This window comes from Heterodontus francisci, chromosome 28 (assembly GCF_036365525.1).
Source record: "Heterodontus francisci isolate sHetFra1 chromosome 28, sHetFra1.hap1, whole genome shotgun sequence".
NCBI lineage: Eukaryota > Metazoa > Chordata > Chondrichthyes > Heterodontiformes > Heterodontidae > Heterodontus > Heterodontus francisci.
The window spans coordinates 25,258,456-25,283,511 of NC_090398.1; the positions used below are offsets into that span (position 1 = coordinate 25,258,456).

The 25,056-nt window shown below is 40.9% G+C and overlaps 1 protein-coding gene across 11 annotated transcripts in view; it reads left to right on the forward strand.

The window, feature by feature from the left end:
* LOC137385144 (NACHT, LRR and PYD domains-containing protein 3-like) overlaps positions 1–25,056 on the forward strand; it is a 99,275-nt gene that overhangs the window by 44,915 nt on the left and 29,304 nt on the right. For 4 of the 11 annotated variants that reach the window (XM_068060048.1, XM_068060045.1, XM_068060047.1 and 1 more), the window contains 6 exons: positions 2,071–2,232; positions 10,052–10,120; positions 17,610–17,681; positions 20,227–20,268; positions 22,975–23,115; positions 24,283–24,384. In XM_068060048.1, coding sequence (XP_067916149.1) covers positions 2,091–2,232; positions 10,052–10,120; positions 17,610–17,681; positions 20,227–20,268; positions 22,975–23,115; positions 24,283–24,384 — 568 coding nt within the window. In that variant the 5' untranslated portion in view covers positions 2,071–2,090. Of the gene's footprint in view, positions 1–2,070; positions 2,233–10,051; positions 10,121–17,606; positions 17,682–19,860; positions 20,014–20,226; positions 20,269–22,974; positions 23,116–24,282; positions 24,385–25,056 lie in introns of those variants that run through there. The other 7 variants (XM_068060052.1, XM_068060055.1, XM_068060050.1 and 4 more) reach the window with 6 other exon arrangements.

The window sequence follows — 25,056 nt, forward strand, 5'->3', positions numbered from 1 at the left end:
GACTTCAGGAGGACGCCCGAGATGGATCATCAACTCGGCACTTCTGGCTGAAGATTGTTGCAAATGCTTCAGCCTTATCTTTTGCACTGATGTGCTGGGCTCCCCCATCATTGAGGATGGGGATATTTGTGGAGCCACCTCCTCCAGTTAGTTGTTTAATTGTCCACCACCATTCACGGCTGGATGTGGCAGGACTGCAGAGCTTAGATCTGATCCGTTGGTTATGGGATCGCTCAGCTCTGTCTATCACATGCTGCTTACGCAATTTGGCATGCAAGTAGTGCTGGGTTGTAGCTTCACCAGGTTGACACCACATTTTGAGCTGTGCCTGGTGCTGCTCCTGACATGCTCTCCTGCACTCTTCATTGAACCAGGGTTGAAATCCTGACTTGATGGTAATGGTAGAGTGGGGGATATGCCGGGCCATGAGGTTACAGATTGTGGTTGAGTACAATTCTGCTGCTGCTGATGGCCCACATGGATGCCCAGTTTTGCATTGCTAGATCTGTTCGAAACCTATCCCATTTAGCACGGTGATAGTGCCACACAACACGATGGAGGGTATCCTCAATGTGAAGGCGGGATTTCCTCTCCACAAGGACTGTGCGGTGGTCACTCCTACCAATACAGTCATGGACAGAAGCATCAGAGGCAGGCATATTGGTGAGGATGTGGTCAAGTATGTTTTTCCCTCATGCTGGTTCCCCCACCACCTGCCGCAGACCCAGTCTAGCAGCTATTTCCTTTAGGACACGGCCAGCTCGGTCAGTAGTGGAGCTACCGAGCCACTCTTGGTGATGGATATTGCAGTCCCCCACTCAGAGTACATTTTGTGCCCTTGCCATCCTCAGTGCTTCCTCCAAGTGGTGTTCAACATGGAGGAGTACTGAGTCATCAGCTGAGGGAGGGCGGTAGGTGGTAATCAGTCAGAGGTTACCTTGCCCATGTTTGACTTCATGGGGTCCAGAGTCGATGTTGAAGGCACCCAGGGCAACTCCCTCCCTACTGTATACCACTGTGCCACCACCTCTGGTGGGTCTGTCCTGCCGGTGGGACAGGGCATACCTGGGGATGGTGATGGCACTGCCTGGGACATTGTTTGTAAGATATGATTCCGTGAGTATGACTATGTGAGGCTGTTGCTTGACTAGTCTGTGGGACAGCTCTCCCAACTTTGGCACAAGTCCCCAGATGTTAGTTCGGAGGACTTTGCAGCGTCGACAGTGCTGGCTTTGCCATTGTCATTTCCGTTACCTCGGTCGATGCTGGGTGGTCCGTCCTGTTTCATTCCTTTTTATTGACTTCGTAGCGGTTAGGTACAACTGAGTGACTTGCTAGGCCATTTCAGGGGGCATGTAAGAGTTAACCACATTGTTGTGGGTTTGGAGTCACATGTAGGCCAAACCAGGTAAGGACAGTAGATTTCCTTCCCTAAAGGACATTAGTGAACCAGATGGTTTTTTACCACAATCGACAATGATTTCATGCCATTGACTAGCTTTTCATCCCAGATTTATTAATTAAATTCAAATTCCACCTTTTGTTGTGGTGGGATTCGAACCCATGTCCGTGGAGAAATACCCTGGGTCTCTGGGTTACTAGTCCCGTGATAATACCACTACGCCACAGCCTACCCCTAACGATAGACAGGTAAATAAAATTAAGCATAACAGAGAAACAGCGCTAAATGGCGATGCAAGAAGAAATAATCACTCGACTATATTAGCAATAACTCATTCTGTGTGATTTCACCACGTGCTGATCTAATGGTGTAACCGAGATGCACAATCAGCTCAACCACAGATTGCTTTTGTCTCTGATGAAGATTTGAGGCTACTCGTTATGAATCTGTTATTTAGGTGGGGAAAAATCTGAAACGATGATGATTAAAGCCACCTGGCAAATACAAATAGTGAAAGCAGCAGAGGATATTCGGATATAGACTGCAAATGAGGTCGAAACGAAATATACTGAAAATAATCCATCAGTAGCATTCAAAATTCTTTCAGGCTTTTGCTAATCTGTGAATATTTGAACAAAAGAGCACAAATCATGTTTTCTAATTTACAGTGATTGTTGATACCGCAACGATGCGAGGACAATGCAAAGTTCCCTTCCTGCTTATATTATTATTGTTGGAGGCACTGTGCGGTTTGAACCGAGGAACCGGAACAATTACTGCACCTGAGGAAACCAGTACTGCCACTTCTCTGCCTCCCGATGAACAAAAAGGTACAAATAGTGCAAACCAATTTGCTGTTAAGGTGGCAAAAGCATATCCTTCATTTATCTAAACAGTAACCACAAGTAATCAGTTAGTCCTTCATCCTCTTTAAGAACCATTTGTTTTTATCACTACATAATAATAATTGTATTCGCAGTGCATATGAATTGTGATTAATGCCTGTAATTTTATTTCCTGCCACTCATTCTTCGATAAATGGTCAACGATTTCGCTTCAGCATTCTATCTCCTATGCTTCCTCAATCCGTTTTATATAATTAACTCCACATTCCTACATTTATTTTAGTATCTCATTTTATCTACTGATCTATGCAAGTCCAAACAATTTTGCGTTCTGCCACATTCTTTTTATTCTTGACTATTTGTATACCCTGCATGGCAATGTTCTCATATATTTTTCAGCTTCCTAATGATATGGTGTGGTTTTATCATACCATTTCGTCACTATACATCTGTGTTAATTCGTAGACAAGTTGAACTATTTGTTTTGTAAAAATATTCATTTTATTGATTGACGCATTTCCGCTTACAATTCATTTTGTTTCTTAAATATTCACCTACCCTTTCCTCACTGATAACCTCATCCACCTTTCTAGAAGTAGATCCAATACTCACTCCTTGTTATTCTAAAAGCGTGCTCAGCATTCTGGACACGCTACAGATAGTATGCCCTTGCCTCCTCCACTCGGTTACTGTACCCATTGGATATTTAGAGGCACTGATCAATCTACTGCTGTTAATGACGCATTTTTTTCGCTTTTTCCACATTTTCCTTCTATTCCTTTCTCACTATTCAGTGCTTGATAATAAGTTGTTTAAAGATTATTTTTATTATGCTGTAACCCCAACCACATTGATTCATAGAATGAATCATTCTCTACATGAATCCCGAGTTCCCGTGCTGCAATTGAGTATTTTATTGACTTTTCTTCCCTATTTTGTTCAAATGTTTATGCAGCAGGAAAGTTTTGTAATACATACACGCGCGCGCATCTTACTGCATATCCCAAGACAACCCGTGTTTTCAAATGACCATGTGTAGATGTGTTGTATGGAATCTGATATGTTGTTAAATCCTATTTTCAGCAACTTGATGTGCTTTGAAATCCTTTACACACGTGTTAGGATCCAAATGCACTGTAAAATGTCATGCATGTCTAACAGAATTGGGATAACTGTGAAACCCATGCACATATGATGTACTGAAACCTTAGCACGGCTGGCAGGTTCATGAATTGCTGCAAAATCCCATACGAACCTAACAGGATCCTGATGAAATGTCAAACCCCATACAAAACTGGAAGAATCCTGAGGCAGCTTGATACCACATGCAGACCAGGCACGAACCTGATAAACTGTGAATTCCATTACATCCAGGAAGGAACATGACAAACTGTGAAAACTCATGCACACCTGATAGCATCCTGACATACAGTGAATTCACATAAAATAAACTGGTAGTATCCTGATACAGACCTGGCAGGATCCTGATGCACATATCTGGCAGGATCGTGATAGGCTGTCAATCCATGAAACCAACGGACATAATTTTCCTATCCACCTGTAATGATCCCAAAACAATGCGAGTTCCAATGCATACCTTGCAGGATCCTGCTACACTGAAACCCCATATACAGCTACAGTACCCTTCCACACGGTTAAACCCAACACATTTCCGGCTGTATTCTGGCACAATGTGAAACCTCATACACTGTTGATAGCATCCTGATGCATATGGAAGCCCCATACACTGCTGGCTGGATCCTGAATTTCCCTGGATCCCAATAATGAACAAGTGGAAATGCGATACATGGTTACACTGATTCTAATAATCTATGAAACCCGTTCACGTAAGGAAGAATCGCAGTCCGGTGTTAAACCACATACAGAAACAGAAAGGGGCAGAAAATATTACTGGGATTTGTTTATCGTCCACGGCAGAGTTTGCTGTGTATGGCAGATTATAATTTGGAAAATTAGCGGGGCATGTATGAATGGGGCGTGGAGACGGGCAGGGGGGAATTAGCTCAGATAGACTGGGAAACAGCATTAACAGTTATGACGATAATATTAATGGTAACATTAAAGCAATTAATATATAATTTTCGACAAATCTGGATTATTTAGCACCCAAAATCCCCACGGAAAAAGTGGTCCAATCGTGGCTAACAACAGTTAAAATTATATTGTCAAAGGACGAGGTTATAATGGTGCCAAAAAAAGAATAGTAAGCCTGAGGATTGCACGCATGTTTACAATTCAGCAACGGAACATCAAGACATTTAGAAGGAAAACGCAAAGAGAATATGAGAGTAAATGAGCGAGAAACATATATATTAACAAAAGATTGTAAACGTTTTTATAGTTGCACAAATAGGAATTGATGTGTGGAAGTAAATGTACGACTATTGGAGGCAGAAGCAAGTGAAATTATAGTTTGGAATAGGGAAATAGAAGAGGCATTAACAAATACTTTGTATTTGTCTTTACACTGGAAGATACAAAAGCTATTCCAGATATATGCAGGAATCAAGGAGATCGGAGATAGAATGGATTGAGGATTGGTTAGTGGACAAAAACAGATAGAAGGAATAAATGAGACATCGTTGCATTGACAGGCAGCAACTAGATCGCCACAGGAATCAGTGCAAGGGCGTCAGCTATTTCAAATATATATTAATTACTTAAATGAGAGGACTGTGCTTAAGGTATCCAAGTTTGTTGAGGACAAAGCCTCCAGGTGGGCAAGTTACTGGTGAGGAGGACGCGAAAAGTCTGCAGAGGGAAATAGACAGTGTAAAACATAACATTTTATCTAGATGGTTACTCTACGGTTTGAACACGAGAATTACGAGAAATAAAGAGACAAAACTCAATGTTCACGTTGAACACCAACAACTTTACTTGGTTAGGTATGAATTCTAATTAACAACACAATACACCTTTGTTCACCAATACGTTCCAAGGAATCAGACATACACGATCACTGCTGCTTTCTCTCTGTTAGCTGTACTCTTCAGTAGCTGACCAAGCTACCCGAATTAAACACCGAATCACTCATTGCAACGAGATAATATCTTTCTTTCTAAGGTGGGAAGGACGCTCATACACAAGATGTCCGATCAAAGTCCACACGAAGCTAAAATTGCCCAATGAGGCGTCTAACTCTTACTTCATACCACAATATTAGAGGCTGCATTGAAGATGAGGATATGTTTCAATTTCCTTCAGTAATTTCATCGCCATTCTGGTTGTTACAGATGCCTTCAAGACGTTTCTTAATTAATGTAACAGTGGCTTCCTTCCCTGATCACACGCATACAAAAATTAAATCACAGGAAAAATAAACAATCCAAGTCCATTAAATTGCTGACTTTTGCAAGCTGTTGCTTGCTGAATTCCTAGTTACTTTGCATTTCAAATGAAGGCATACCCTGATATCATTGATAAATGTCACTTTGCGTAACTCTCTCGCAGATTTTCAAAACTCGTTCGACCACTTAGTCCAGTTGAATTAACGTTTTTTTCCCAAACATGTTAAGAAACAAAGAAACATAGAAAAATAGGAGCAGGAGTTGGCTATTCGGCCCTTCGACCCTGCTTCACCATTTAATACGATCATAGCTTATCATACAAAATCAGTAACCTGTTCCTGCTTCCTCCCCAAATCCCTAGATCCCTTTAGACCTAGGAAATATATCGAACTCTTTCTTCAATGTACTTAACGAGATGGCCTCAGCTGCTTTCCGTGGTGGAGACTTCCAAAGGTTCACCACTCTCTGGGTGAAGAAATCTCTCCTCATCTTAGTCCTAAATGGCTTACCCCATATCCTTAGACTGTGACCCCTGGTCCTGGACTCCCCCGCCATCGAGAATATCCTTCCTGCATCTAAACTGTCCAGTCCTGTTAGACTTTTGTAGGTTTCTATGAGATCCAAACTCACTCTTCTAAACTCGAGCGAACACAAGCCAAATTGACCCAATCGCTCTTCATACGTCAGTGCTGCCATCCCAGGAATTAGTCTGGTGAACCTTTGCTGCACTTTCTCCATAGCAAGAACATCCTTCCTCAGATAAGGAGACCAAAACTGCACACAATACTCCAGATATTGTCTCACCAAGGCCTTGTATAATTTCAGCAAGACATCCTTGCTCCTGTACTCGAATCCTCGCGCTATAAGGGCCAACATGCCATTTGCCCTCATAACTGCCTTCTGCACCTGCATGCATACTTTCAGTGACTGTGTGCACAAGGGCACCCAGGTCTCACTGCACCTCCCCCTTTCCCAATCCATCGCAGTTCGGATAATAATCTGCCTTTCTGTTTTTGCCACAAAGTGGATAACCTCACATTTACCTACATTATACTGCATCTTCCATGTATTTTCCCACTCACTCAACCTGTCCAAATCACACTGGAGCTTCTCTGCATCCTCCTCACAGCTCATACACCCACCCAGCTTTGTGTTGTCTGCAAACCTCGATATATTAAATGCAATTCCCTCATCTATATCATTAATATATATTGTGAACAGCTGGGGTCCTTGCACTACTCACTGCCTGCCACTTGGAATAAGACCCGTTTATTCCTACTCTTTGTTTCCTGTCTGCCAACCAGTTTTCTATCCTAACCCCCAATCCCATGTGCTATAATTTTACACGCTAATTTCTTATGTGGGACTTTATCGAAAGCCTTCCGAAATACACCACATCCACTGGTTCTCCCTTATCTATTCCACAAGTTCCATCTTCAAAAAATTACAGCAGATTTGTCAAGTGTCATTTCCCTTTCGTAAATACATGTTGACTTTGTCCAATCCTGTCATTGTTTTCCAGGGTGCTCTGCTATTACATCTTTTATAATGGACTCTTAACATTTTGCCCACGACTGATGTCAGGCTAAGTGGTCTATAATCCCCTGTTTTCTCTCTACTTTTTTTTTAATAGTGGGGTTACATTAGCTACCCTCCATTCCTTTGGAACTGTTCCAGAATCCATAGATTTCTGAAAAATGGCCAGCAATGTATCTACTATTTCTAGGGCCACTTCCTTAAGTACTCTAGGATGTAGATTATCAGGCCTTGGGATTTATCAGCCTTCGATCCGATTAATTTCCCTAACACCATTTTCCTACCAAAACTGATTACATGCAGTTCCTCCTTCTCACTCGACCCTGTGTTTCCCAACATTTCTAGGAGGTAATTTGTGTGCTCCTTTGTGAAGACAGAACCAAAGTATTTATTTAATTGGTCTGCCATTTCTTTGCTCCCCATTATAAATTCCCCCGTTTCTGACTGCAAGGGACCTACATCTGTCTTCACAAATCTTTTTTCTCTTCACATATCTATAGAAGCTTTTACAGTCAGTTTTTTTGTTGAATTATGGACGGCTCCCAATCCTCAGGTTTGCTGCTTGTTCTGGTCATTTTGCATTTCTCTTCCTTGGATCTAATACTATCCCTAATTTCTTTTTTAAGCCACGGTTTAGCCAGCGTCCTGTTCATTTTTTATGTTAGACAGGATGAACAATTGTTGTAATTCATCCATGCACTCTTTAAATGCTAGCCACTGTCAACCCTTTAAGTAAAGTTGCCTAATCCATTCTAGCCAACTCGTGCCTCATACCTTCATAGTTTCCTTTATTTAGATTCAGGACCTAGTCTCGGAATCAACTCTTGCATTCTTCATCTTAATGAAGAATTCTATCACGTTATGGTTGCTCTTCCCCAAGTGACCCCGCATAACAAGATTGTTAACTAATCCTTTCGCATTACACAATACTCAGTCCAGGATGGCCAGTTCCTAGTTGGTTCCTCAATGGATTGGTCCAAAAAACCATCACGAGCGTACTCAAGGAATTCCTCCTCTACAGTATTATTGCTAATTTGGTCTGCCCAATCTATATGTAGATCAAAGTCACCCATAATTACAGTTGTACCCTTATTATGTACGCCTCTTAATTTCCTGTTCAATGCTATCCTCGACATCACCACTGCTGTTTGGGGGTCTATGTACAACCCCCACCAACGTGTTCTGCACCTTCGTGTTTCTTAGCCCACCCATACAGATACCACATCAGGATTCTCTGAGCTATTATCCTTCCTCACTACAGTATTGATTTCCTCTTTTGCGAACATAGCTACTTCAACTCCATTCCCTTTTGGCCTGTCCTTCCTAAATATTGAATACACTTGAATGTTCAGTTCCCATCCTTGGTCACATTGCAGCCATGTCTCCATAATTGCAACAATATCGTATCCATTTACATCTATTTGCACATTTAATTTGCTTTCCTGATTGTGAATACTCTGTGCATTGAGACACAATGTCTTTAGGCTTATCTTTTTAACATTCTTAATCACCTTATCATTATTTCACACTATTGCCCTATTTGTTGCTTGCCCTTGATTTCTATGTCTTCCACTTTTGCCTTTTTGTTTCCTGCCTTTCGTTTCTGTCCTTGTTTCCTCCTCCTCAAGCTCCCCACTCAGGTTCCCATCCCCCAGCCATTCTAGTTTAAATCCTCCCTAACGGCACTGGCAAACACCGCTGTGAGAACATCAGTCCCAGTATTGCCTGGGTGTAATTTGTCCCGCTTGTACAAGTTCCACCTTCCTCAGAACTGGTCCCGATATCCCAGGAAAGTAAATCACTTCCTCCTGCACCATTTCTCCAGTCACATTCATCTGCTTTATTCTTCTGTTCCAATACTCACTAACACGTGGCACAGGAAGTAATCCTGAGATTACCACCTTTGAGGTCCTGCTTTTTAATTTAGCTCCTAACTCCTTAAATTCGTCTTGCAGGACCTCAGCCCTTTTTCTACTTATGCCATTGGTACCGACATGTACCACGACCACTGGCTGTTATCCCTCCCCCTTAGGAATATCCTGCATCTGCTCAGAGACATCCTTGATACTAGCACCAGAGAGGCAACATATCATTCTGGAGTCTCGTTTGCGGCCACAGAAACGCCTGTCTGTTCCACTTACAATTGAATCTCCTATCACTATGGTTCTCCCCGCCTTCCCCACCCCACCACACGCACCCCCCCCCCCCACCCCACCCCACTCCTCTGCTGTGAAGCAGACCCATCCGTGGTGATACGAACTTGGCTGTTGCTGCTTTCCCCTGGGAGGCCTTACATTCCCCAACAGTATTCAAAGTTTGAGAGGGTGTGGCCACAGGGGACTCCTGCACTACCTGCCTGCGCCTCCTAGTTTGCCTGATGCAAGTCCATCCCTCTTCTGCCTGTGCAGTCATTACATGTGGAGTGACCACCTCGCGAAACGTGCTATCCACGACGTCCTCAGCATCGCGGGTGCTCCACAGTGAATCCACCCGCAGCTCCAGCATCGTAATGTAGGCAGCCAGTAGTTGTAATTGGATACTAGTCCTGCACACATGGTCGTCAAGGACACTGGAAGAGTCCCTGATTTCCCACATAGCGGAGTAGGAGAATATCACGGGGGTGGGCCAAGCACTACCCAGAGCAATCAAAAGTCCTGAATAAATTGCACTAATTTTAAAAAATACACTTTCGTAGTACTAACCTTATCACTCATACCATAGATTTTTAAAAAGAACTTTCCCCTGATTTTAAGCTATTTCTAAGCTAGATTTGATCACCTCGATATAATTTCTGTTGGCTGACAACCTGCTCCAAATGGATCTTCCCGACTAGTTCCCACGTAGCTCCAATCATATGATCAAATCAAGAGCTCATCTTCTTGCTCACGTTAGAACAATCCCAAAGTTCACAATATCTCCTTTATCGAGAACAATAACAGAATTTTCCTTTTCTGCAGAGCCGGCACCCATCAGAAGCAAAACAGAAAATGCTGAAAATACTCAGCAGGTTAAACAGCGTCAAGCAGGTAGGAAACGTTAATTCTGCTTCTCTCTCCGCAGATGCTACTTGACCTGCTGAATATTTCCATAATATTCACTTTTTATTGCCGATTTTCAGCATCTGCTATATTTTGCTTTTATTTACCCATCGGAGGTACATGCCTTAACCTGCTGCAGTGCCAATACATTGAAGTTATTTCATTTTCATCCTGGTAAATTCATTTATCAAAAATCTTTATATGTCGCTACCTCATGGGTATAACATGGAGTAGAATATCTTCCATTGTGTGACCACAATCCTACCTCTCTCTGTTCATGCTCGATAAAAGAATGTCTTGTTGTTGATAAACATGCTTTATGAAATTCCCTCTCAGATTAACACTTTCTCAGGTTCTGCCACCCCGACTCCATTCCTTCACAAATCCAGTTGTTTCAAAAATGTGTATCTGGAATTTTCTATTTATAACAATTACGTGTGGTTTCGTTTATTTTTATTCCTCAAATCCATAACAACGTTCTTGCTCTTTGGACCATTCAATATTAATTCCTTTGTCATGATAAATGCTTCCTTCCACTTACAAATCCTCTTAAAACCTGTCACCCTGTGTCTGCCTCAGATTTTCCATTAAGTTAAACGCGCTGATGCTGCCCTGATTTCTTTGTTTATAAAGCACTGAGAAAGGAAGTAAGGAGACTTCATGGGGAACATTACCGGTATTCCTCGATGCAAAAAGTAGTGGCAGTGACCTATATTATGATTGTAACTTCTTGTGTACAGTTATCGATAGAAATCTGGTAATTCTTTCAAAGTTACGATGGGCATTGCAATTATTTACATTGGTAAATTTCGCGCTATGAATGCCCATTTTAATTGTGTAATTTACTACTGGAAGCTCGTGGTTCCAGCGCAAATGGTCGAAAAGCATTAAAACAGCTTCTTAATTTCAGTTGTGTACATCATGAATGTATGATCCATGCGTCAACTGTATATTTCTTACCGTGCCTGGGGACCAGAGTGGAAGGTTGACTCGTTGCTAGCAACTTTTAAAGGCTCTAATAGTATAAATAGAAATTAATACATTTTATTGAATAACCATAACGGAGATGTGGCTCTGAAGTGACCAAGGTTGCAAACTAAATATTCCAGGAGTCTTAACTTTTAGAAAGGATAGGCAAAACGGAATAAAGGAGGAGAGCAGCTCTGAGAATAAAAGATGGGGTAAAGACAGCAAAGTGAAAGAATCATAGCTCAGAAAATCAAGTGGCAGTCTTAGTCTCTGTGGAGCAAAGAAACAGAAAGGGGCAGAAAATATTACTGGGATTTGTTTATCGTCCACTTGCAGAGTTTGCTGTGTATGGCAGATTATAATTTGGAAAATTAGCGGGGCATGTAATAAGGGTAATACAGCAGTAATGGGGGACTTGGATCTTAATATCGACTGGACAAATCAGGTTTGCAGCAGGCGTGCGCAGGATGAGTTCATGGAATGTATACAACATAGATTTCTACATCAGTACTTCGAGGAACCAACTAGGGAACAGGATATTTATGATATAGTATTGTGCAATAAGAAAGGTTTGATTCATAACAAGGTAATAAAAGGGAAGACTGGCCAAAGAATTTTCTACTGAGTGCGCAGCAGTTTAGTTCAGTCTGAAATTAGGGTCTTAAATCTAAACAAAACAAACAACGTATGAATGGGGTGTGGAGACCGGCAGGGGGCGAATTAGCTCAGATAGACTGGGAAACAGCATTAACAGTTATGACGATAATAAATAATGGTAACATTAAAGCAATTAATATATAATTTTCGACAAATATGGATTATTTAGCACCCTAAATCCCCACGGAAAAAGTGGTCCAATCGTGGCTAATAACAGTTAAAATTATTATGTCAAAGAACGAGGTTATAATGGTGCCAAAAAAAGAATGGTAAGCCTGAAGATTGCGCGGATTTTTACAATTCAGCAACGGAACATCAAGACATTTAGAAGGAAAACGCAAAGAGAATATGAGAGTAAACGAGCGAGAAACATATATATTAAAAAAAGATTGTAAACTTTTTTATAGTTGCACAAATAGGAATAGATGTGTGGAAGTAAATGTACGACTATTGGAGGCAGAAGCAAGTGAAATTATAGTATGGAATAGGGAAATAGAGGAGGCATTAACAAATACTTTGTATTTGTCTTTACACTGGAAGATACAAAAACTATTTCAGATATATGCGGGAATGAAGGAGATCGGAGGTAATATATTAGAATGGATTGAGGACAAAAACAGATAGAAGGAATAAAGGAGACATCGTTGCATTGACAGGCAGTAACTGGAGCACCGCAAGGACGTCAGCTATTTATAATCCATATTAATGACTTAAATGAGAGGACTGTGCTTAAGGAATCCAAGTTTGTTGACGATAAAACCTCCAGGTGGGCAAGTTATTGGTGAGGAGGACGCGAAAAGTCTGCAGAGGGAAATAGACAGTGTAAAACATAACATTTTATCTCGATGGTTATTCTACGGTTTGAACACGAGAATTACGAGAAATAAAGAGACAAAACTCAATGTTCACGTTGAACACCAACAACTTTACTTGGTGAGGTATGAATTCTAATTAACAACACAATACACCTTTGTTCACCAATACGTTCCAAGGAATCAGACATACACGATCACTGCTGCTTTCTCTCTGTTAGCTGTACTCTTCAGTAGCTGACCAAGCTACCCGAATTAAACACCGAATCACTCATTGCAACGAGATAAAATCTTTCTTTCTAAGGTGGGAAGGACGCTCATTCACAAGATGTCCGATCAAAGTCCACACGAAGCTAAAATTGCCCAATGAGGCGTCTAACTCTTAGTTCATACCACAATATTAGAGGCTGCATTGAAGATGAGGATATGTTTCAATTTCCTTCAGTAATTTCATCGCCATTCTGGTTGTTACAGATGTCTTCAAGACGCTTCTTAATTAATGTAGCAGTGGCTTCCTTCCCTGATCACACGCATACACAAATTAAACCACAGGAAAAATAAACAATCTAAGTCCCTTAAATTGCTGACTTTTGCAAGCTGTTGCTTGCAGAATTCCTAGTTACTTTGCATTTCAAATGAAGGCATACCCTGATACCATTGATAAATGTCACTTTGCGTAACTCTCGCGCAGATTTTCAAAACTTGTTCGACCACTTAGTCCAGTTGAATTAACATTTTTTTCCCAAACATGTTAAGAAACAAAGAAACATAGAAAAATAGGAGCAGGAGTTGGCTATTCGGCCCGGCGAGCCTGCTCCACCATTTAATACGATCACGGCTTATCATACAAAATCAGTAACCTGTTCCTGCTTCCTCCCCATATCCCTAGATCCCTTTAGCCCTCGGAAATATATCGAACTCTTTCTTCAATGTAATTAACGAGATGGCCTCAGCTGCTTTCCGTGGTAGAGACTTCCACTGGTTCGCCTCTCTCTGGGTGAAGAAATCTCTCCTCATCTTAGTCCTAAATGGCTTACCCCATATCCTTAGACTGTGACCCCTGGTCCTGGACTCCCCCGCCATCGAGAATATCCTTCCTGCATCCAATCTGTCCAGTCCTGTTAGACTTTTGTAGGTTTCTATGAGATCCAAACTCACTCTTCTAAACTCTAGCGAATACAAGCCAAATCGACCTAATCGCTCTTCATACGTCAGTGCTGCCATCCCAGGAATTAGTCTGGTCAACCTTGGCTACACTTTCTCCATAGAAAGAACATCCTTCCTCAGATAAGGAGGCCAAAACTGCACACAATACTCCAGATGTTGTCTCACCAAGGCCTTGTATAATTTCAGCAAGACATCCTTGCTCCTGTACTCGAATCCTCGCGCTATAAAGGCCAACATGCCATTTGCCCTCATAACTGCCTTCTGCACCTGCATGCATACTTTCAGTGACTGTGTGCACAAGGACACCCAGGTCTCACTGCACCTCCCCCTTTCCCAATCTATCGCAGTTCGGCTAATAATCTGCCTTCCTGTTTTTGCCACAAAGTGGATAACCTCACATTTACCTACATTATACTGCATCTTCCATGTATTTTCCCACTCACTCAACCTGTCCAAATCACACTGGAACTTCTCTGCATCCTCCTCACAGCTCATACTCCCACCCAGCTTTGTGTTGTCTGCAAACCTCGATATATTACATTTAATTCCCTCATCGACATCATTGATATATATTGTGAACAGCTGGGGTCCTTGCACTAATCCCTGCTGTACCACACTACTCACTGTCTGCCACTTGGAATAAGACCCGTTTATTCCTAATCTTTGTTTCCTGTCTGCCAACCAGTTTTCTATCCTAACCCCCAATCCCATGTGCTATAAATTTACACGCTAATTTCTTATGTGGGACTTTATCGAAAGCCTTCCGAAAGTCCAAATACACCACATCCACTGGTTCTCCCTTATCTATTCTACAAGTTACATCTTCAAAAAATTACAGCATATTTGTCAAGCATCATTTCCCTTTCGTAAATCCATGTTGACTTTGTCCAATCCTGTCATTGTTTTCCAGGGTGCTCTGCTATTACATCTTTGATAATGGACTCTTAACATTTTCCCCACGACTGATGTCAGGCTAAGCGGTCTATAATCCCTGTTGTCTCTCTACTTTTTTTTTAAATAGTGGGGTTACATTAGCTATCCTCCAATCCGTTGGAACTGTTCCAGAATCCATAGATTTCTGAAAAATGGCCAGCAATGTATCTACTATTTCTAGGGCCACTTTCTTAAGTACTCTAGGATGTAGATTATCAAGCCCTTGGGATTTATCAGCCTTCGATCCAAATAATTTCCCTAACACCATTTTCCTACTATAACTGATTACATGCAGTTCCTCCTTCTCACTCGACCCTGTGTTTCCCAACATTTCTAGGAGGGAATTTGTGTGCTCCTTTGTGAAGACAGAACCAAAGTATTTATTTAATTGGTCTGCCATTTCTTTGCTCCCCATTATAAATTCCCCCGTTTCTGACTGTAAGGGACCCACATCTGTCTTCACGAATCTTTTTTCTCTTCACATATCAAAAGAAGCTTTTACAGTCAGTTTTTTTGTTGAATTATAGACGGCTCCCAATCCTCAGGTTTGCTGCTTGTTCTGGCCATTTTACATTTCTCTTCCTTGGATCTAATACTATCCCTAATTTCTTTTGTAAGCCACGGTTGAGCCAGCGTCCTGTTCATTTTTTTATGTTAGACAGGATGAACAATTGTTGTAATTCATCCATGCACTCTTTAAATGCTAGCCAAGTCAACCCTTTAAGTAAAGTTCCCCAATCCATTATAGCCAACTCGTGCCTCATACCTTCATAGTTTCCTTTATTTAGATTCAGGACCTAGTCTCGGAATCAACTCTTGCACTCTTCATCATAATGAAGAATTCTATCACGTTATGGTCGCTCTTCCCCAAGTGACCCCGCATAACAAGATTGTTAACTAATCCTTTCGCATTACACAATACTCAGTCCAGGATGGCCAGTTCCTAGTTGGTTCCTCAATGGATTGGTCCAAAAAACCATCACGAGCGTACTCAAGGAATTCCTCCTCTACAGTATTATTGCTAATTTGGTCTGCCCAATCTATATGTAGATCAAAGTCACCCATAATTACAGTTGTACCCTTATTATGTACGCCTCTTAAGTTCCTGTTTAATGCTATCCTCTACATCACCACTGCTGTTTGGGGGTCTATTTACAACCCACACCAACGTGTTCTGCATCTTCGTGTTTCTTAGCTCCACCCATACAGATACCACATCAGGATTCTCTGAGCTATTATCCTTCCTCACTACTGTATTTATTTCCTCTTTTGCTAACAATGCTACTTCACCTCCATTCCCTTTTGGCCTGTCCTTCCTAAATATTGACTACACTTGAATGTTCAGTTGGCATCCTTGGTCACATTGCAACCGCAGCCATGTCTCCATAATTGCAACAATATCGTATCCATTTACATCTATTTGCACATTTAATTTGCTTACCTGATTGTGAATACTCTGTGCTTTGAGACACAATGTCTTTAGGCTTGTATTTTAAACATTCTTAATCACCTTATCATTATTTCACACTATTGCCCTATTTATTTCTTGCCCTTGATTTCTATGCCTTCCACCTTTGCCTTTTTGTTTCCTGTCTTTCGTTTCTATCCTTGTTTCCTCCTGCCTAATCTCCCCACTCAGGTTCTCATCCCCCAGCCATTCTAGTTTAAATCCTCCCCAACGGCACGAGCAAACACCCCTGCGAGAACATCAGTCCCAGTCGTGCCTGGGTGTAATTTGTCCCGCTTGTACAAGTTCCACCTTCCTCAGAACTGGTCCCGATATCCCAGGAAAGTAAATCCCTTCCTCCTGTACCATTTCTCCAGTCACATTCATCTGGTTTATTCTCCTGTTCCTATACTCACTAACACGTGGCACAGGAAGTAATCCTGAGATTACCACCTTTGAGATCCTGCTTTTTAATTTAGCTCCTAACTCCTTAAATTCGTCTTGCAGGACCTCAGCCCTTTTTCTACTGATGTCATTGGTACCGACATGTACCACGACCACTGGATGTTATCCCTCCCCCTTAGGAATATCCTGCATCTGCTCAGAGACATCCTTGATACTTGCACCAGGGAGGCAACATACCATCCTGGAGTCTCGTTTGCGGCCACAGAAACGCCTGTCTGTTCCACTTACAATTGAATCTCCTATCACTATGGCTCTTCCCGAATTCCCCACCCCACCCCCCACCCCCACCCCACTCCTCTGCTGTGAAGCAGACCCATCTGTGGTGATACGAACTTGGCTGTTGCTGCTTTCCCCTGGGAGGCCTTACACTCCCCAACAGTATTCAAAGTTTGAGAGGGTGTGGCCACAGGGGACTCCTGCACTACCTGCCTGCGCCTACTAGTTTGCCTGATGCAAGTCCATCCCTCTTCTGCCTGTGCAGTCATTACATGCGGAGTGACCAGCTCGCGAAACGTGCTATCCACGACGTCCTCAGCATCGTGGGTGCTCCACAGTGAATCCACCCGCAGCTCCAGTATCGTAATGTAGGTAGCCAGTAGTTGTAATTGGATACTCGTCCTGCACACATGGTCGTCAAGGACACTGGAAGAGTCCCTGATTTCCCACACAGCGCAGAAGGAGCATATCACGGGTGTGGGCCAAGCACTACCCAGTGCAATCAAAAGTCCTGAATAAATCGCACTAATTTTAAAAAATACACTTTCGTTGTACTAACCTTACCACTCATACCATAGATTATTAAAAAGAACTTTCCACTGATTTTAAGCTATTTCTAAGCTAGATTTGATCGCCTCGCTATAATTTCTGTTGGCTGACAACCTGCTCCAAATGGATCTTCCCGACTAGTTCCCACGTAGCTCCAATCATATGATCAAATCAAGAGCTCATCTTCTTGCTCACATTAGAACAATCCCAAAGTTCACAATATCTCCTTTATCGAGAACAATAACAGAATTTTCCTTTTCAGCAGACCCGGCACCCGTCAGAAGCAAAACAGAAAATGCTGAAAATACTCAGCAGGTTAAACAGCGTCGAGCAGGTAGGAAACGTTAATTCTGCTTCTCTCTCCGCAGATGCTACTTGACCTGCTGAATATTTCCATAATATTCACTTTTTATTGCCGATTTTCAGCATCTGCTATATTTTGCTTTTATTTACCCATCGGAGGTACATGCCTTAACCTGCTGCAGTGCCAATACATTGAAGTTATTTCATTTTCATCCTGGTAAATTCATTTATCAAAAATCTTTATATGTCGCTACCTCATGGGTATAACATGGAGTACAATATCTTCCATTGTCTGACCACAATCCTACCTCTCTCTGTTCATGCTCGATAAAAGAATGTCTTGTTGTTGATAAACATGCTTTATGAAATTCCCTCTTAGATTAACACCTTCTCAGGTTCTGCCACCCCGACTCCATTCATTCACAAATCCAGTTGTTTCAAAAATGTGTATCTGGAATTTTCTATTTATAACAATTACGTGTGGTTTCGTTTATTTTTATTCCTCAAATCCGTAACAACGTTCTTGCTCTTTGGACCATTCAATATTAATTCCTTTGTCATGATAAATGCTTCCTTCCATTTACAAATCCTCTTAAAACCTGTTACCCTGTCTCTGCCTCAGATTTTCCATTAAGTTAAACGCGCTGATGCTGCCCTGATTTCTTTGTTTATAAAGCGCTGAGAAAGGTAGAAAGGAGACTTCATGGGGAACATTACCGGTATTCCTCGATGCAAAAAGTAGTGACAGTGACCTATATTATGATTGTAACTTCTTGTGTACAGTTATCGATAGAAATCTGGTAATTCTTTCAAAGTTACGATGGGCATTGCAATTATTTATTTTGATAAATTTCGCGCTATGAATGCCCATTTCAATTGTGTAATTTACTACTGGAAGCTCGTGGTTCCAGCGCAAACGGTCGAAAAGCATTAAAACAGCTTCTTAATTTCAGTTGTGTACATCATGAATGTATGATCCATGCGTCAACTGTATATTTCTTACCGTGCCTGGGGACCAGAGTGGAAGGTTGACTCGTTGCTATCAACTTTTAAAGGCTCTAATAGTACAAATAGAAATTAATACATTTTATTGAATAACCATAATGGAGATGTGGCTCTGAAGTGACCAAGGTTGCAAACTAAATATTCCAGGAGTCTTAACTTTTAGAAAGGATAGGCAAAACGGAATAAAGGAGGAGAGCAGCTCTGAGAATAAAAGATGGGGTAAAGACAGCAAAGTGAAAGAATCATAGCTCAGAAAATCAAGTGGCAGTCTTAGTCTCTGTGGAGCAAAGAAACAGAAAGGGGCAGAAAATATTACTGGGATTTGTTTATCGTCCAGTTGCAGAGTTTGCTGTGTATGGCAGATTATGATTTGGAAAATTAGCGGGGCATGTAATAAGGGTAATATAGCAATAATGGGGGACTTGGATCTTAATATCGACTGGACAAATCAAGTTTGCAGCAGGCGTGCGCAGGATGAGTTCATGGAATGTATACAACATAGATTTCTACATCAGTACTTCGAGGAACCAACTAGGGAACAGGATATTTATGATATAGTATTGTGCAAGAAGAAAGGTTTGATTCATAACAAGGTAATAAAAGGGAAGACTGGCCAAAGAATTTTCTACTGAGTGCGCAAGCAATTTAGTTAAGTCTGAAATTAGGGTCTTATATCTAAACAAAACAAACAACGTATGAATGCGGCGTGGAGATGGGCAGGGGGCGAATTAGCTCAGATAGACTGGGAAACAGCATTAACAATTATGACGATAATAAGTAATGGTAGCATTAAAGCAATTAATATATAATTTTCGACAAATATGTATTATTTATCACCCAAAATCCCCACGGAAAAAGTGGTCCAATCGTGGCTAATAACAGTTAAAATGATTATGTCAAAGAACGAGGTTATAATGGTGCCAAAAAATGAATAGCAAGCCTGAGGATTGCGCAGATTTTTGCAATTCAGCAACGGAACATCAAGACATTTATAAGGAAAACGCAAAGAGAATATGAGAGTAAACGAGCGAGAAACATATATATTAACAAAAGATTGTAAACGTTTTTATAGTTGATCAAATAGGAATAGATCTGTGGAAGTAAATGTCCGACGATTGGAGGCAGAAGCAAGTGAAATTATAGTGGGGTATAGGGAAATAGAAAAGGCATTAACAAATACTTTGTATTTGTCTTTACACTATAAGATACAAAAACTATTCCAGATATATGCAGGAATCAAGGAGATCGGAGATAGAATGGATTGAGGATTGGTTCGTGGACAAAAACGTATTCAAGACAAAAGTCGCTAGAATGTTGTGATCGAAGGAAATTAATGGAGACAGGGAGAGTGCAGCAAGGTGGGAGGATCTGTCATGAACTTGTTGAATGGCTGAGAATGTTCAAAGGGTCAAATCGCCTACTGCAGCTCCTATTTATCATGTTACATTTTATTTGATTCCTCTTAACTTGGTTTCCCCTGATTTTTAAGCTATTTCCGGCAACTTACAGCTGTTACTCACCAACCAATCACCTGCAGCGTTCCAGTGATGTCACTGTTTACTTTTTTTCAGACCCGGAAGCGCCTGAAATGCTCTCCGCTCAACCATCGGAAGGTAAGTCATGTCACCTTCGCTTTTCCAGACTCCATGACTCCATGCTTCATGCACATGAAACTTCACCAAAATTCTCACTTCTCATCAGCACGAAACAAATCTCTGAAGCATGCCTGGTTATTGGGTCCAGACGATTGTGCTACTTTTCTGATTTTTGTTTCTTGCTAAACATTCCATAGCATAAATTGTTTTTCGCCAGTCAATCTGTCTATCTATAATGAAAGAAGCTTGCAGTTGTTAACAGATTAATTTAGCTGGAAAAACAAATTTGAGTCTTCACAATGCATGCTGGTTTGATTCAGTCATTTTCCTGTGCATCTGCAAATATCATAACTTTATGTATTTCATTTAAACCACCGGTGATCCTAGATTTGATAGCCTCGCAAATTCCAACTATAAGCTTCGATCACACTCATACTGTCGTCCCTTAGAGCAGGCTAGGTGAATGGGCAAATGTATGTCATGTGAGATACAACGTGCCAAAGTGTTAATTTATCCACTTAGGTCAGAAAAAATATTTTTAAAAAAAACACCTTTTTGTTTGAATGGTGACAGATTGGCAGATGTTTGCATTCAGAAACACATGGGTGCCATTAAGCTTCAATCACAAAAAGATAACATACAGGTAGAACATGCATTTAGGAAATGCATCTTTTTTTTCGCTTTTGTGAAAAGGGAACTGTGTATAAGAGTAAAGCTGTCTTACTACAATTATACCAGGCATTGGTGAGGTAATTCTTGTAGTACCATGTGAAATTTTGGCATCATGGGGCTGTACAGAAGGTTCAGAAGACTGTTTCCTTTGATGAGTAAATTCTCCCATGAGGAGAGATTGAGTAGACTGGACCTATATTTTTGGATTCTAGAACAATGAGAGGCGAGCGAATTACACATATACAATCCGTAAGTGGCTTGGCAGGATAAATGCAGAAAAAAAATTCTTCTGGCTGGGGAATCTGCAAAATGGAGTGACAATCTCAGAACAAGGGATTGGACATTTAGGGCTGAGATCAGGAGGAATGTTTAATTTAATGCTTGATGAGTCGTTGAAATTGTCCACTCCAGGGAGCTGAAGAATCCCAATCGTTGATCATATTCAAGACAAAAATCGCTAGAATATTGTATTCAAAGGAAATTGGGAGAGTGCAGCAGGAAAGGAAACATGGAATACCGGAATGGACATAAAATGATGTGAGCAGTAGCCTGGTGGAAGTAGAGTTCGATGGTGGAGACATGGAGAACGAATTCTGAATGAGAATTGCGTTGCCCGGTTCAGCATCTGTTCCAAAAGAGAAATGGAATGATGGACAGTGTGATTTATTGCTGAATGTCTGAGACCTGGAAAAGAAACCTGCCAGAAAGTGAACAAGGAGTTCAATAACCTCTCCAATGTTAACGTCCCCATGCTGCCACTAATTGCGATGGATTTGCTTTCTGTATATTGCTTTTAGTACAGTCAGCACAATCAGATATCACATTATCCAAGATAAACTTCATGCCCACACTCTATGAATCCGTTATTCGGGCTAAGTTCTGAAATGCAAAAGTATTACATGCACGTTAAAACAATGAGAAATGCCAAGAATTACCAGATGGGATAGAGTTTGGAAAATTGTTTGATATGCGGAATACTGATCTTTATTGTGGAGATCATATCAACAGCTTTTAAAAATATTCTTCATGCTCCAGCGAATCCATGTCAAACTATCTCATTGCCTGTCACATTCAAATCCTATTACATTATGGTTAACTTGATTCCAGTGTTGATAGGATTTGCATTATTGGTTGTGATTCATTTTCAGTCGGTTTATTTGTAACACGAATATTGATTTCTGAGTAATTGGGCTTTGAATTCTCAAATAGCCCTTTAATCAGATCTTTAAAGTGCGGGTTAAAATCAAGTATTTTAAAGCATGCCCCACTTAATCATACATCACATGTAAAGTAAACGTAAAATATCTAACGGCCCAGGTGATTGCGAACTACACGCTTAAAAGATAGTAAATGCAATACGACACTGAGGTTACTTCATTAGAATTGGCGACATCAGTGCCACTTCGGGTAATTTCAGGTATTGGTTTAAAAGGTCATTATATTTCAACCAGTAATTAGATACAGAAAATTTTCTTTAGGATTAGTGGGTCTCGTTTGTGAAATCAGAAGTAAATGAAAATGCTTCGGAGCAACTGCTGTAGAACTATACATGGGGAAATATACAGCTTCTGGAGTTACGCTGCACCGACTGGTGAAAGAAACGAAATGCTGTACCAGTGTACTTTCCACTAGAAAAATCTTAGTGTGGCAAAACTTTGTAACACAGCTATCCAACAATGTACGAATAAGTATTGACTCGAACATATCACTGATTGTTCAGTGGTGCGTGATATGGACACTTGTATAGCTAATAGCACAAATTTTTCTCTACAGTAAGCACACTCACAGCTCATATTGTCCTCAGATAAATTTCATGCCATCGCTTTATGAATGCGTTATTCAGGCTAACTGAACGCAAAAGGTTTACAATCAGTTTATGAAAGAAAACGATGAAGACAACAGAGGGTATCAAAATATAGGCTTAAAATGAGATACAAATAATATAAACTGAAGATTATGTATCAGTGCTCATTTAAAATTCATTTAGCTTATTTTAACGTGGTAATTAATACTTGCATGATCACTGATCAAAACATTTTCTCTGATTAACAGCGTCTGCAGATAATGCAGCAAAGGACACACAAGACGCAATCGTCCTCGCGTGTGCAGTATGCGTTGCATTTCTGGGGGGATTCGGAGTTGGAAGTACGGCAACTTACTGTTGGATGAAGAAAAAATATGTTCCCAGAACAGGTAACCTCCACTCTTCTGTGGGAAGCGCAACAAACTTTTTTTTTAACCGCAAAATAAGTATGCATGAGGTAGAAATAGTGAAGAAAGAGTTGATTTTTTTGAGGGGTGGGTGTGGGAGTGGTGGGGGGGGCGGGGTGGTAATATCTTCCTAAACTCCTCTGGCCCTTTCATTCCTGAAGTGTCAGCTTGAAATTCACCTTTATGCATGCACTTTCTTTTCGTTTTTTTGGTGGGATATGGACTTCGCTGGTGAGGGTAGCATTTATTGCCCATTCTTAACTGCCCTTGCACTGAGTGTCTTGCCATTTCAGAGGGCATTTATGAGTCAGCCACATTGTGCCGGGTATGGAATACTTGATATTTCAGAATCTATAGTACAGTCATGTGGCAGAATGGGGAGGAGTGAAAAATACTATTAACCAGAAATATTACAGAAAACTTATTGAGACACCACATTTGTTTACATGTTTTAAGTATTTGTATTGGAATACTGTAATTAATTGTGGATAGCATATTTGTAGCACAACTGTAGAAATTGAACATTTCTTGGAACCCAAATAGAGTATCATTGCTTGGCTTAGTGACCTTTCTTCATGGTTCCACTTGGAGTGTAATTGCAACAAAGCAGTGTCAGAGGGTTTCGCGATTTTGATGCCTTAATGCAGCATAGCTACTTTCCAACATTCTGTATTATAGAGATGGATTTAACTTATCCGGAATCCATCGAAAACAAAGCTTCAATGATATATTGTAACTATTGTATCTTGAGAAATTAATTCCCAGGATGTTATCCTCCATGTTGCATATCGGCTTCGAAATCAAATTTAGCTCAGATCAAGTTGATGCAACATCAGAAGTATTATTTCTGTTCGCTGACAAAACTCGTGCGACCTGTTCCAAATGGATGTCCCTGATTAGTTCCCACGTCGCTCCAATCATAAGATCAAATTAAGAGCTCATGTTCCTGCTCACATTCGAACAATTCCAAAATTCACGATATCTCTTTTAAAAGAACTGTAACAGAATTTCCCCCTTCAGCAATCCTGGCACCCGTTGGAAGCAAAAACACAAAATGCTGGAAATGCTCAGCAGGTCAAGCAGCATCTGTGGAGAGAGAAGCAGAGTTGACTTGCTGAGTATTTCCAAAATCTTCTGTCTTTATTTCAGATTTCCAGTATCTGCCGTATTTTGTTTTTATTTACCCGTCAGAAGTACATGCCTTAACCTGCTGCACTGCCAGAACAATGACGTTATTTCATTTTCATCCTGGTAACTACATTTATCAAAAATCTCTATCTGTCACTACCTCATGGATCTATCATGGAGTAGAATATCGTCTGTTGTGTGACCCGAATCCTACCTCTTTTTGTTCATTCTTGTGAAAAGAACGTCTTGTTGTTGAAAAACATACTTTATAAAATTCCCCCTTGGATCAACAGCTTCTGATGTTCCATTCCTTCATAAATCCAATTGTTTCAAGAATGTGTAGCTGGAATTTTCTATTTATAACAATTGTGTTTTTTTCTTATTTCTCAAACATTGATTCCAAGTGAATTTAAAATTAAGGAGCTCTATCCTTTTCTAAGCACCTGTCCATGGACTCATTCTATTTTTCTTGGGACAGAGTTTGCGAACTCTGCTTCTGTCCCTCAATATTACCGAAACAAAATTGCTCCATTATTTAGTTTAGTTTAGAGATACAGCACTGAAACAGGCCCTTCGGCCCACCGAGTCTGTGCCGACCATCAACCACCCATTTTATACTAATCCTACACTAATCCCATATTCCTACCACATCCCCACCTGTCCCTATATTTCCCTACCACCTACCTATACTAGGGGCAATTTATAATGGCCAATTAACCTATCAACCTGCAAGTCTTTGGCATGTGGGAGGAAACCGGAGCACCCGGAGGAAACCCACGCAGACACAGGGAGAAC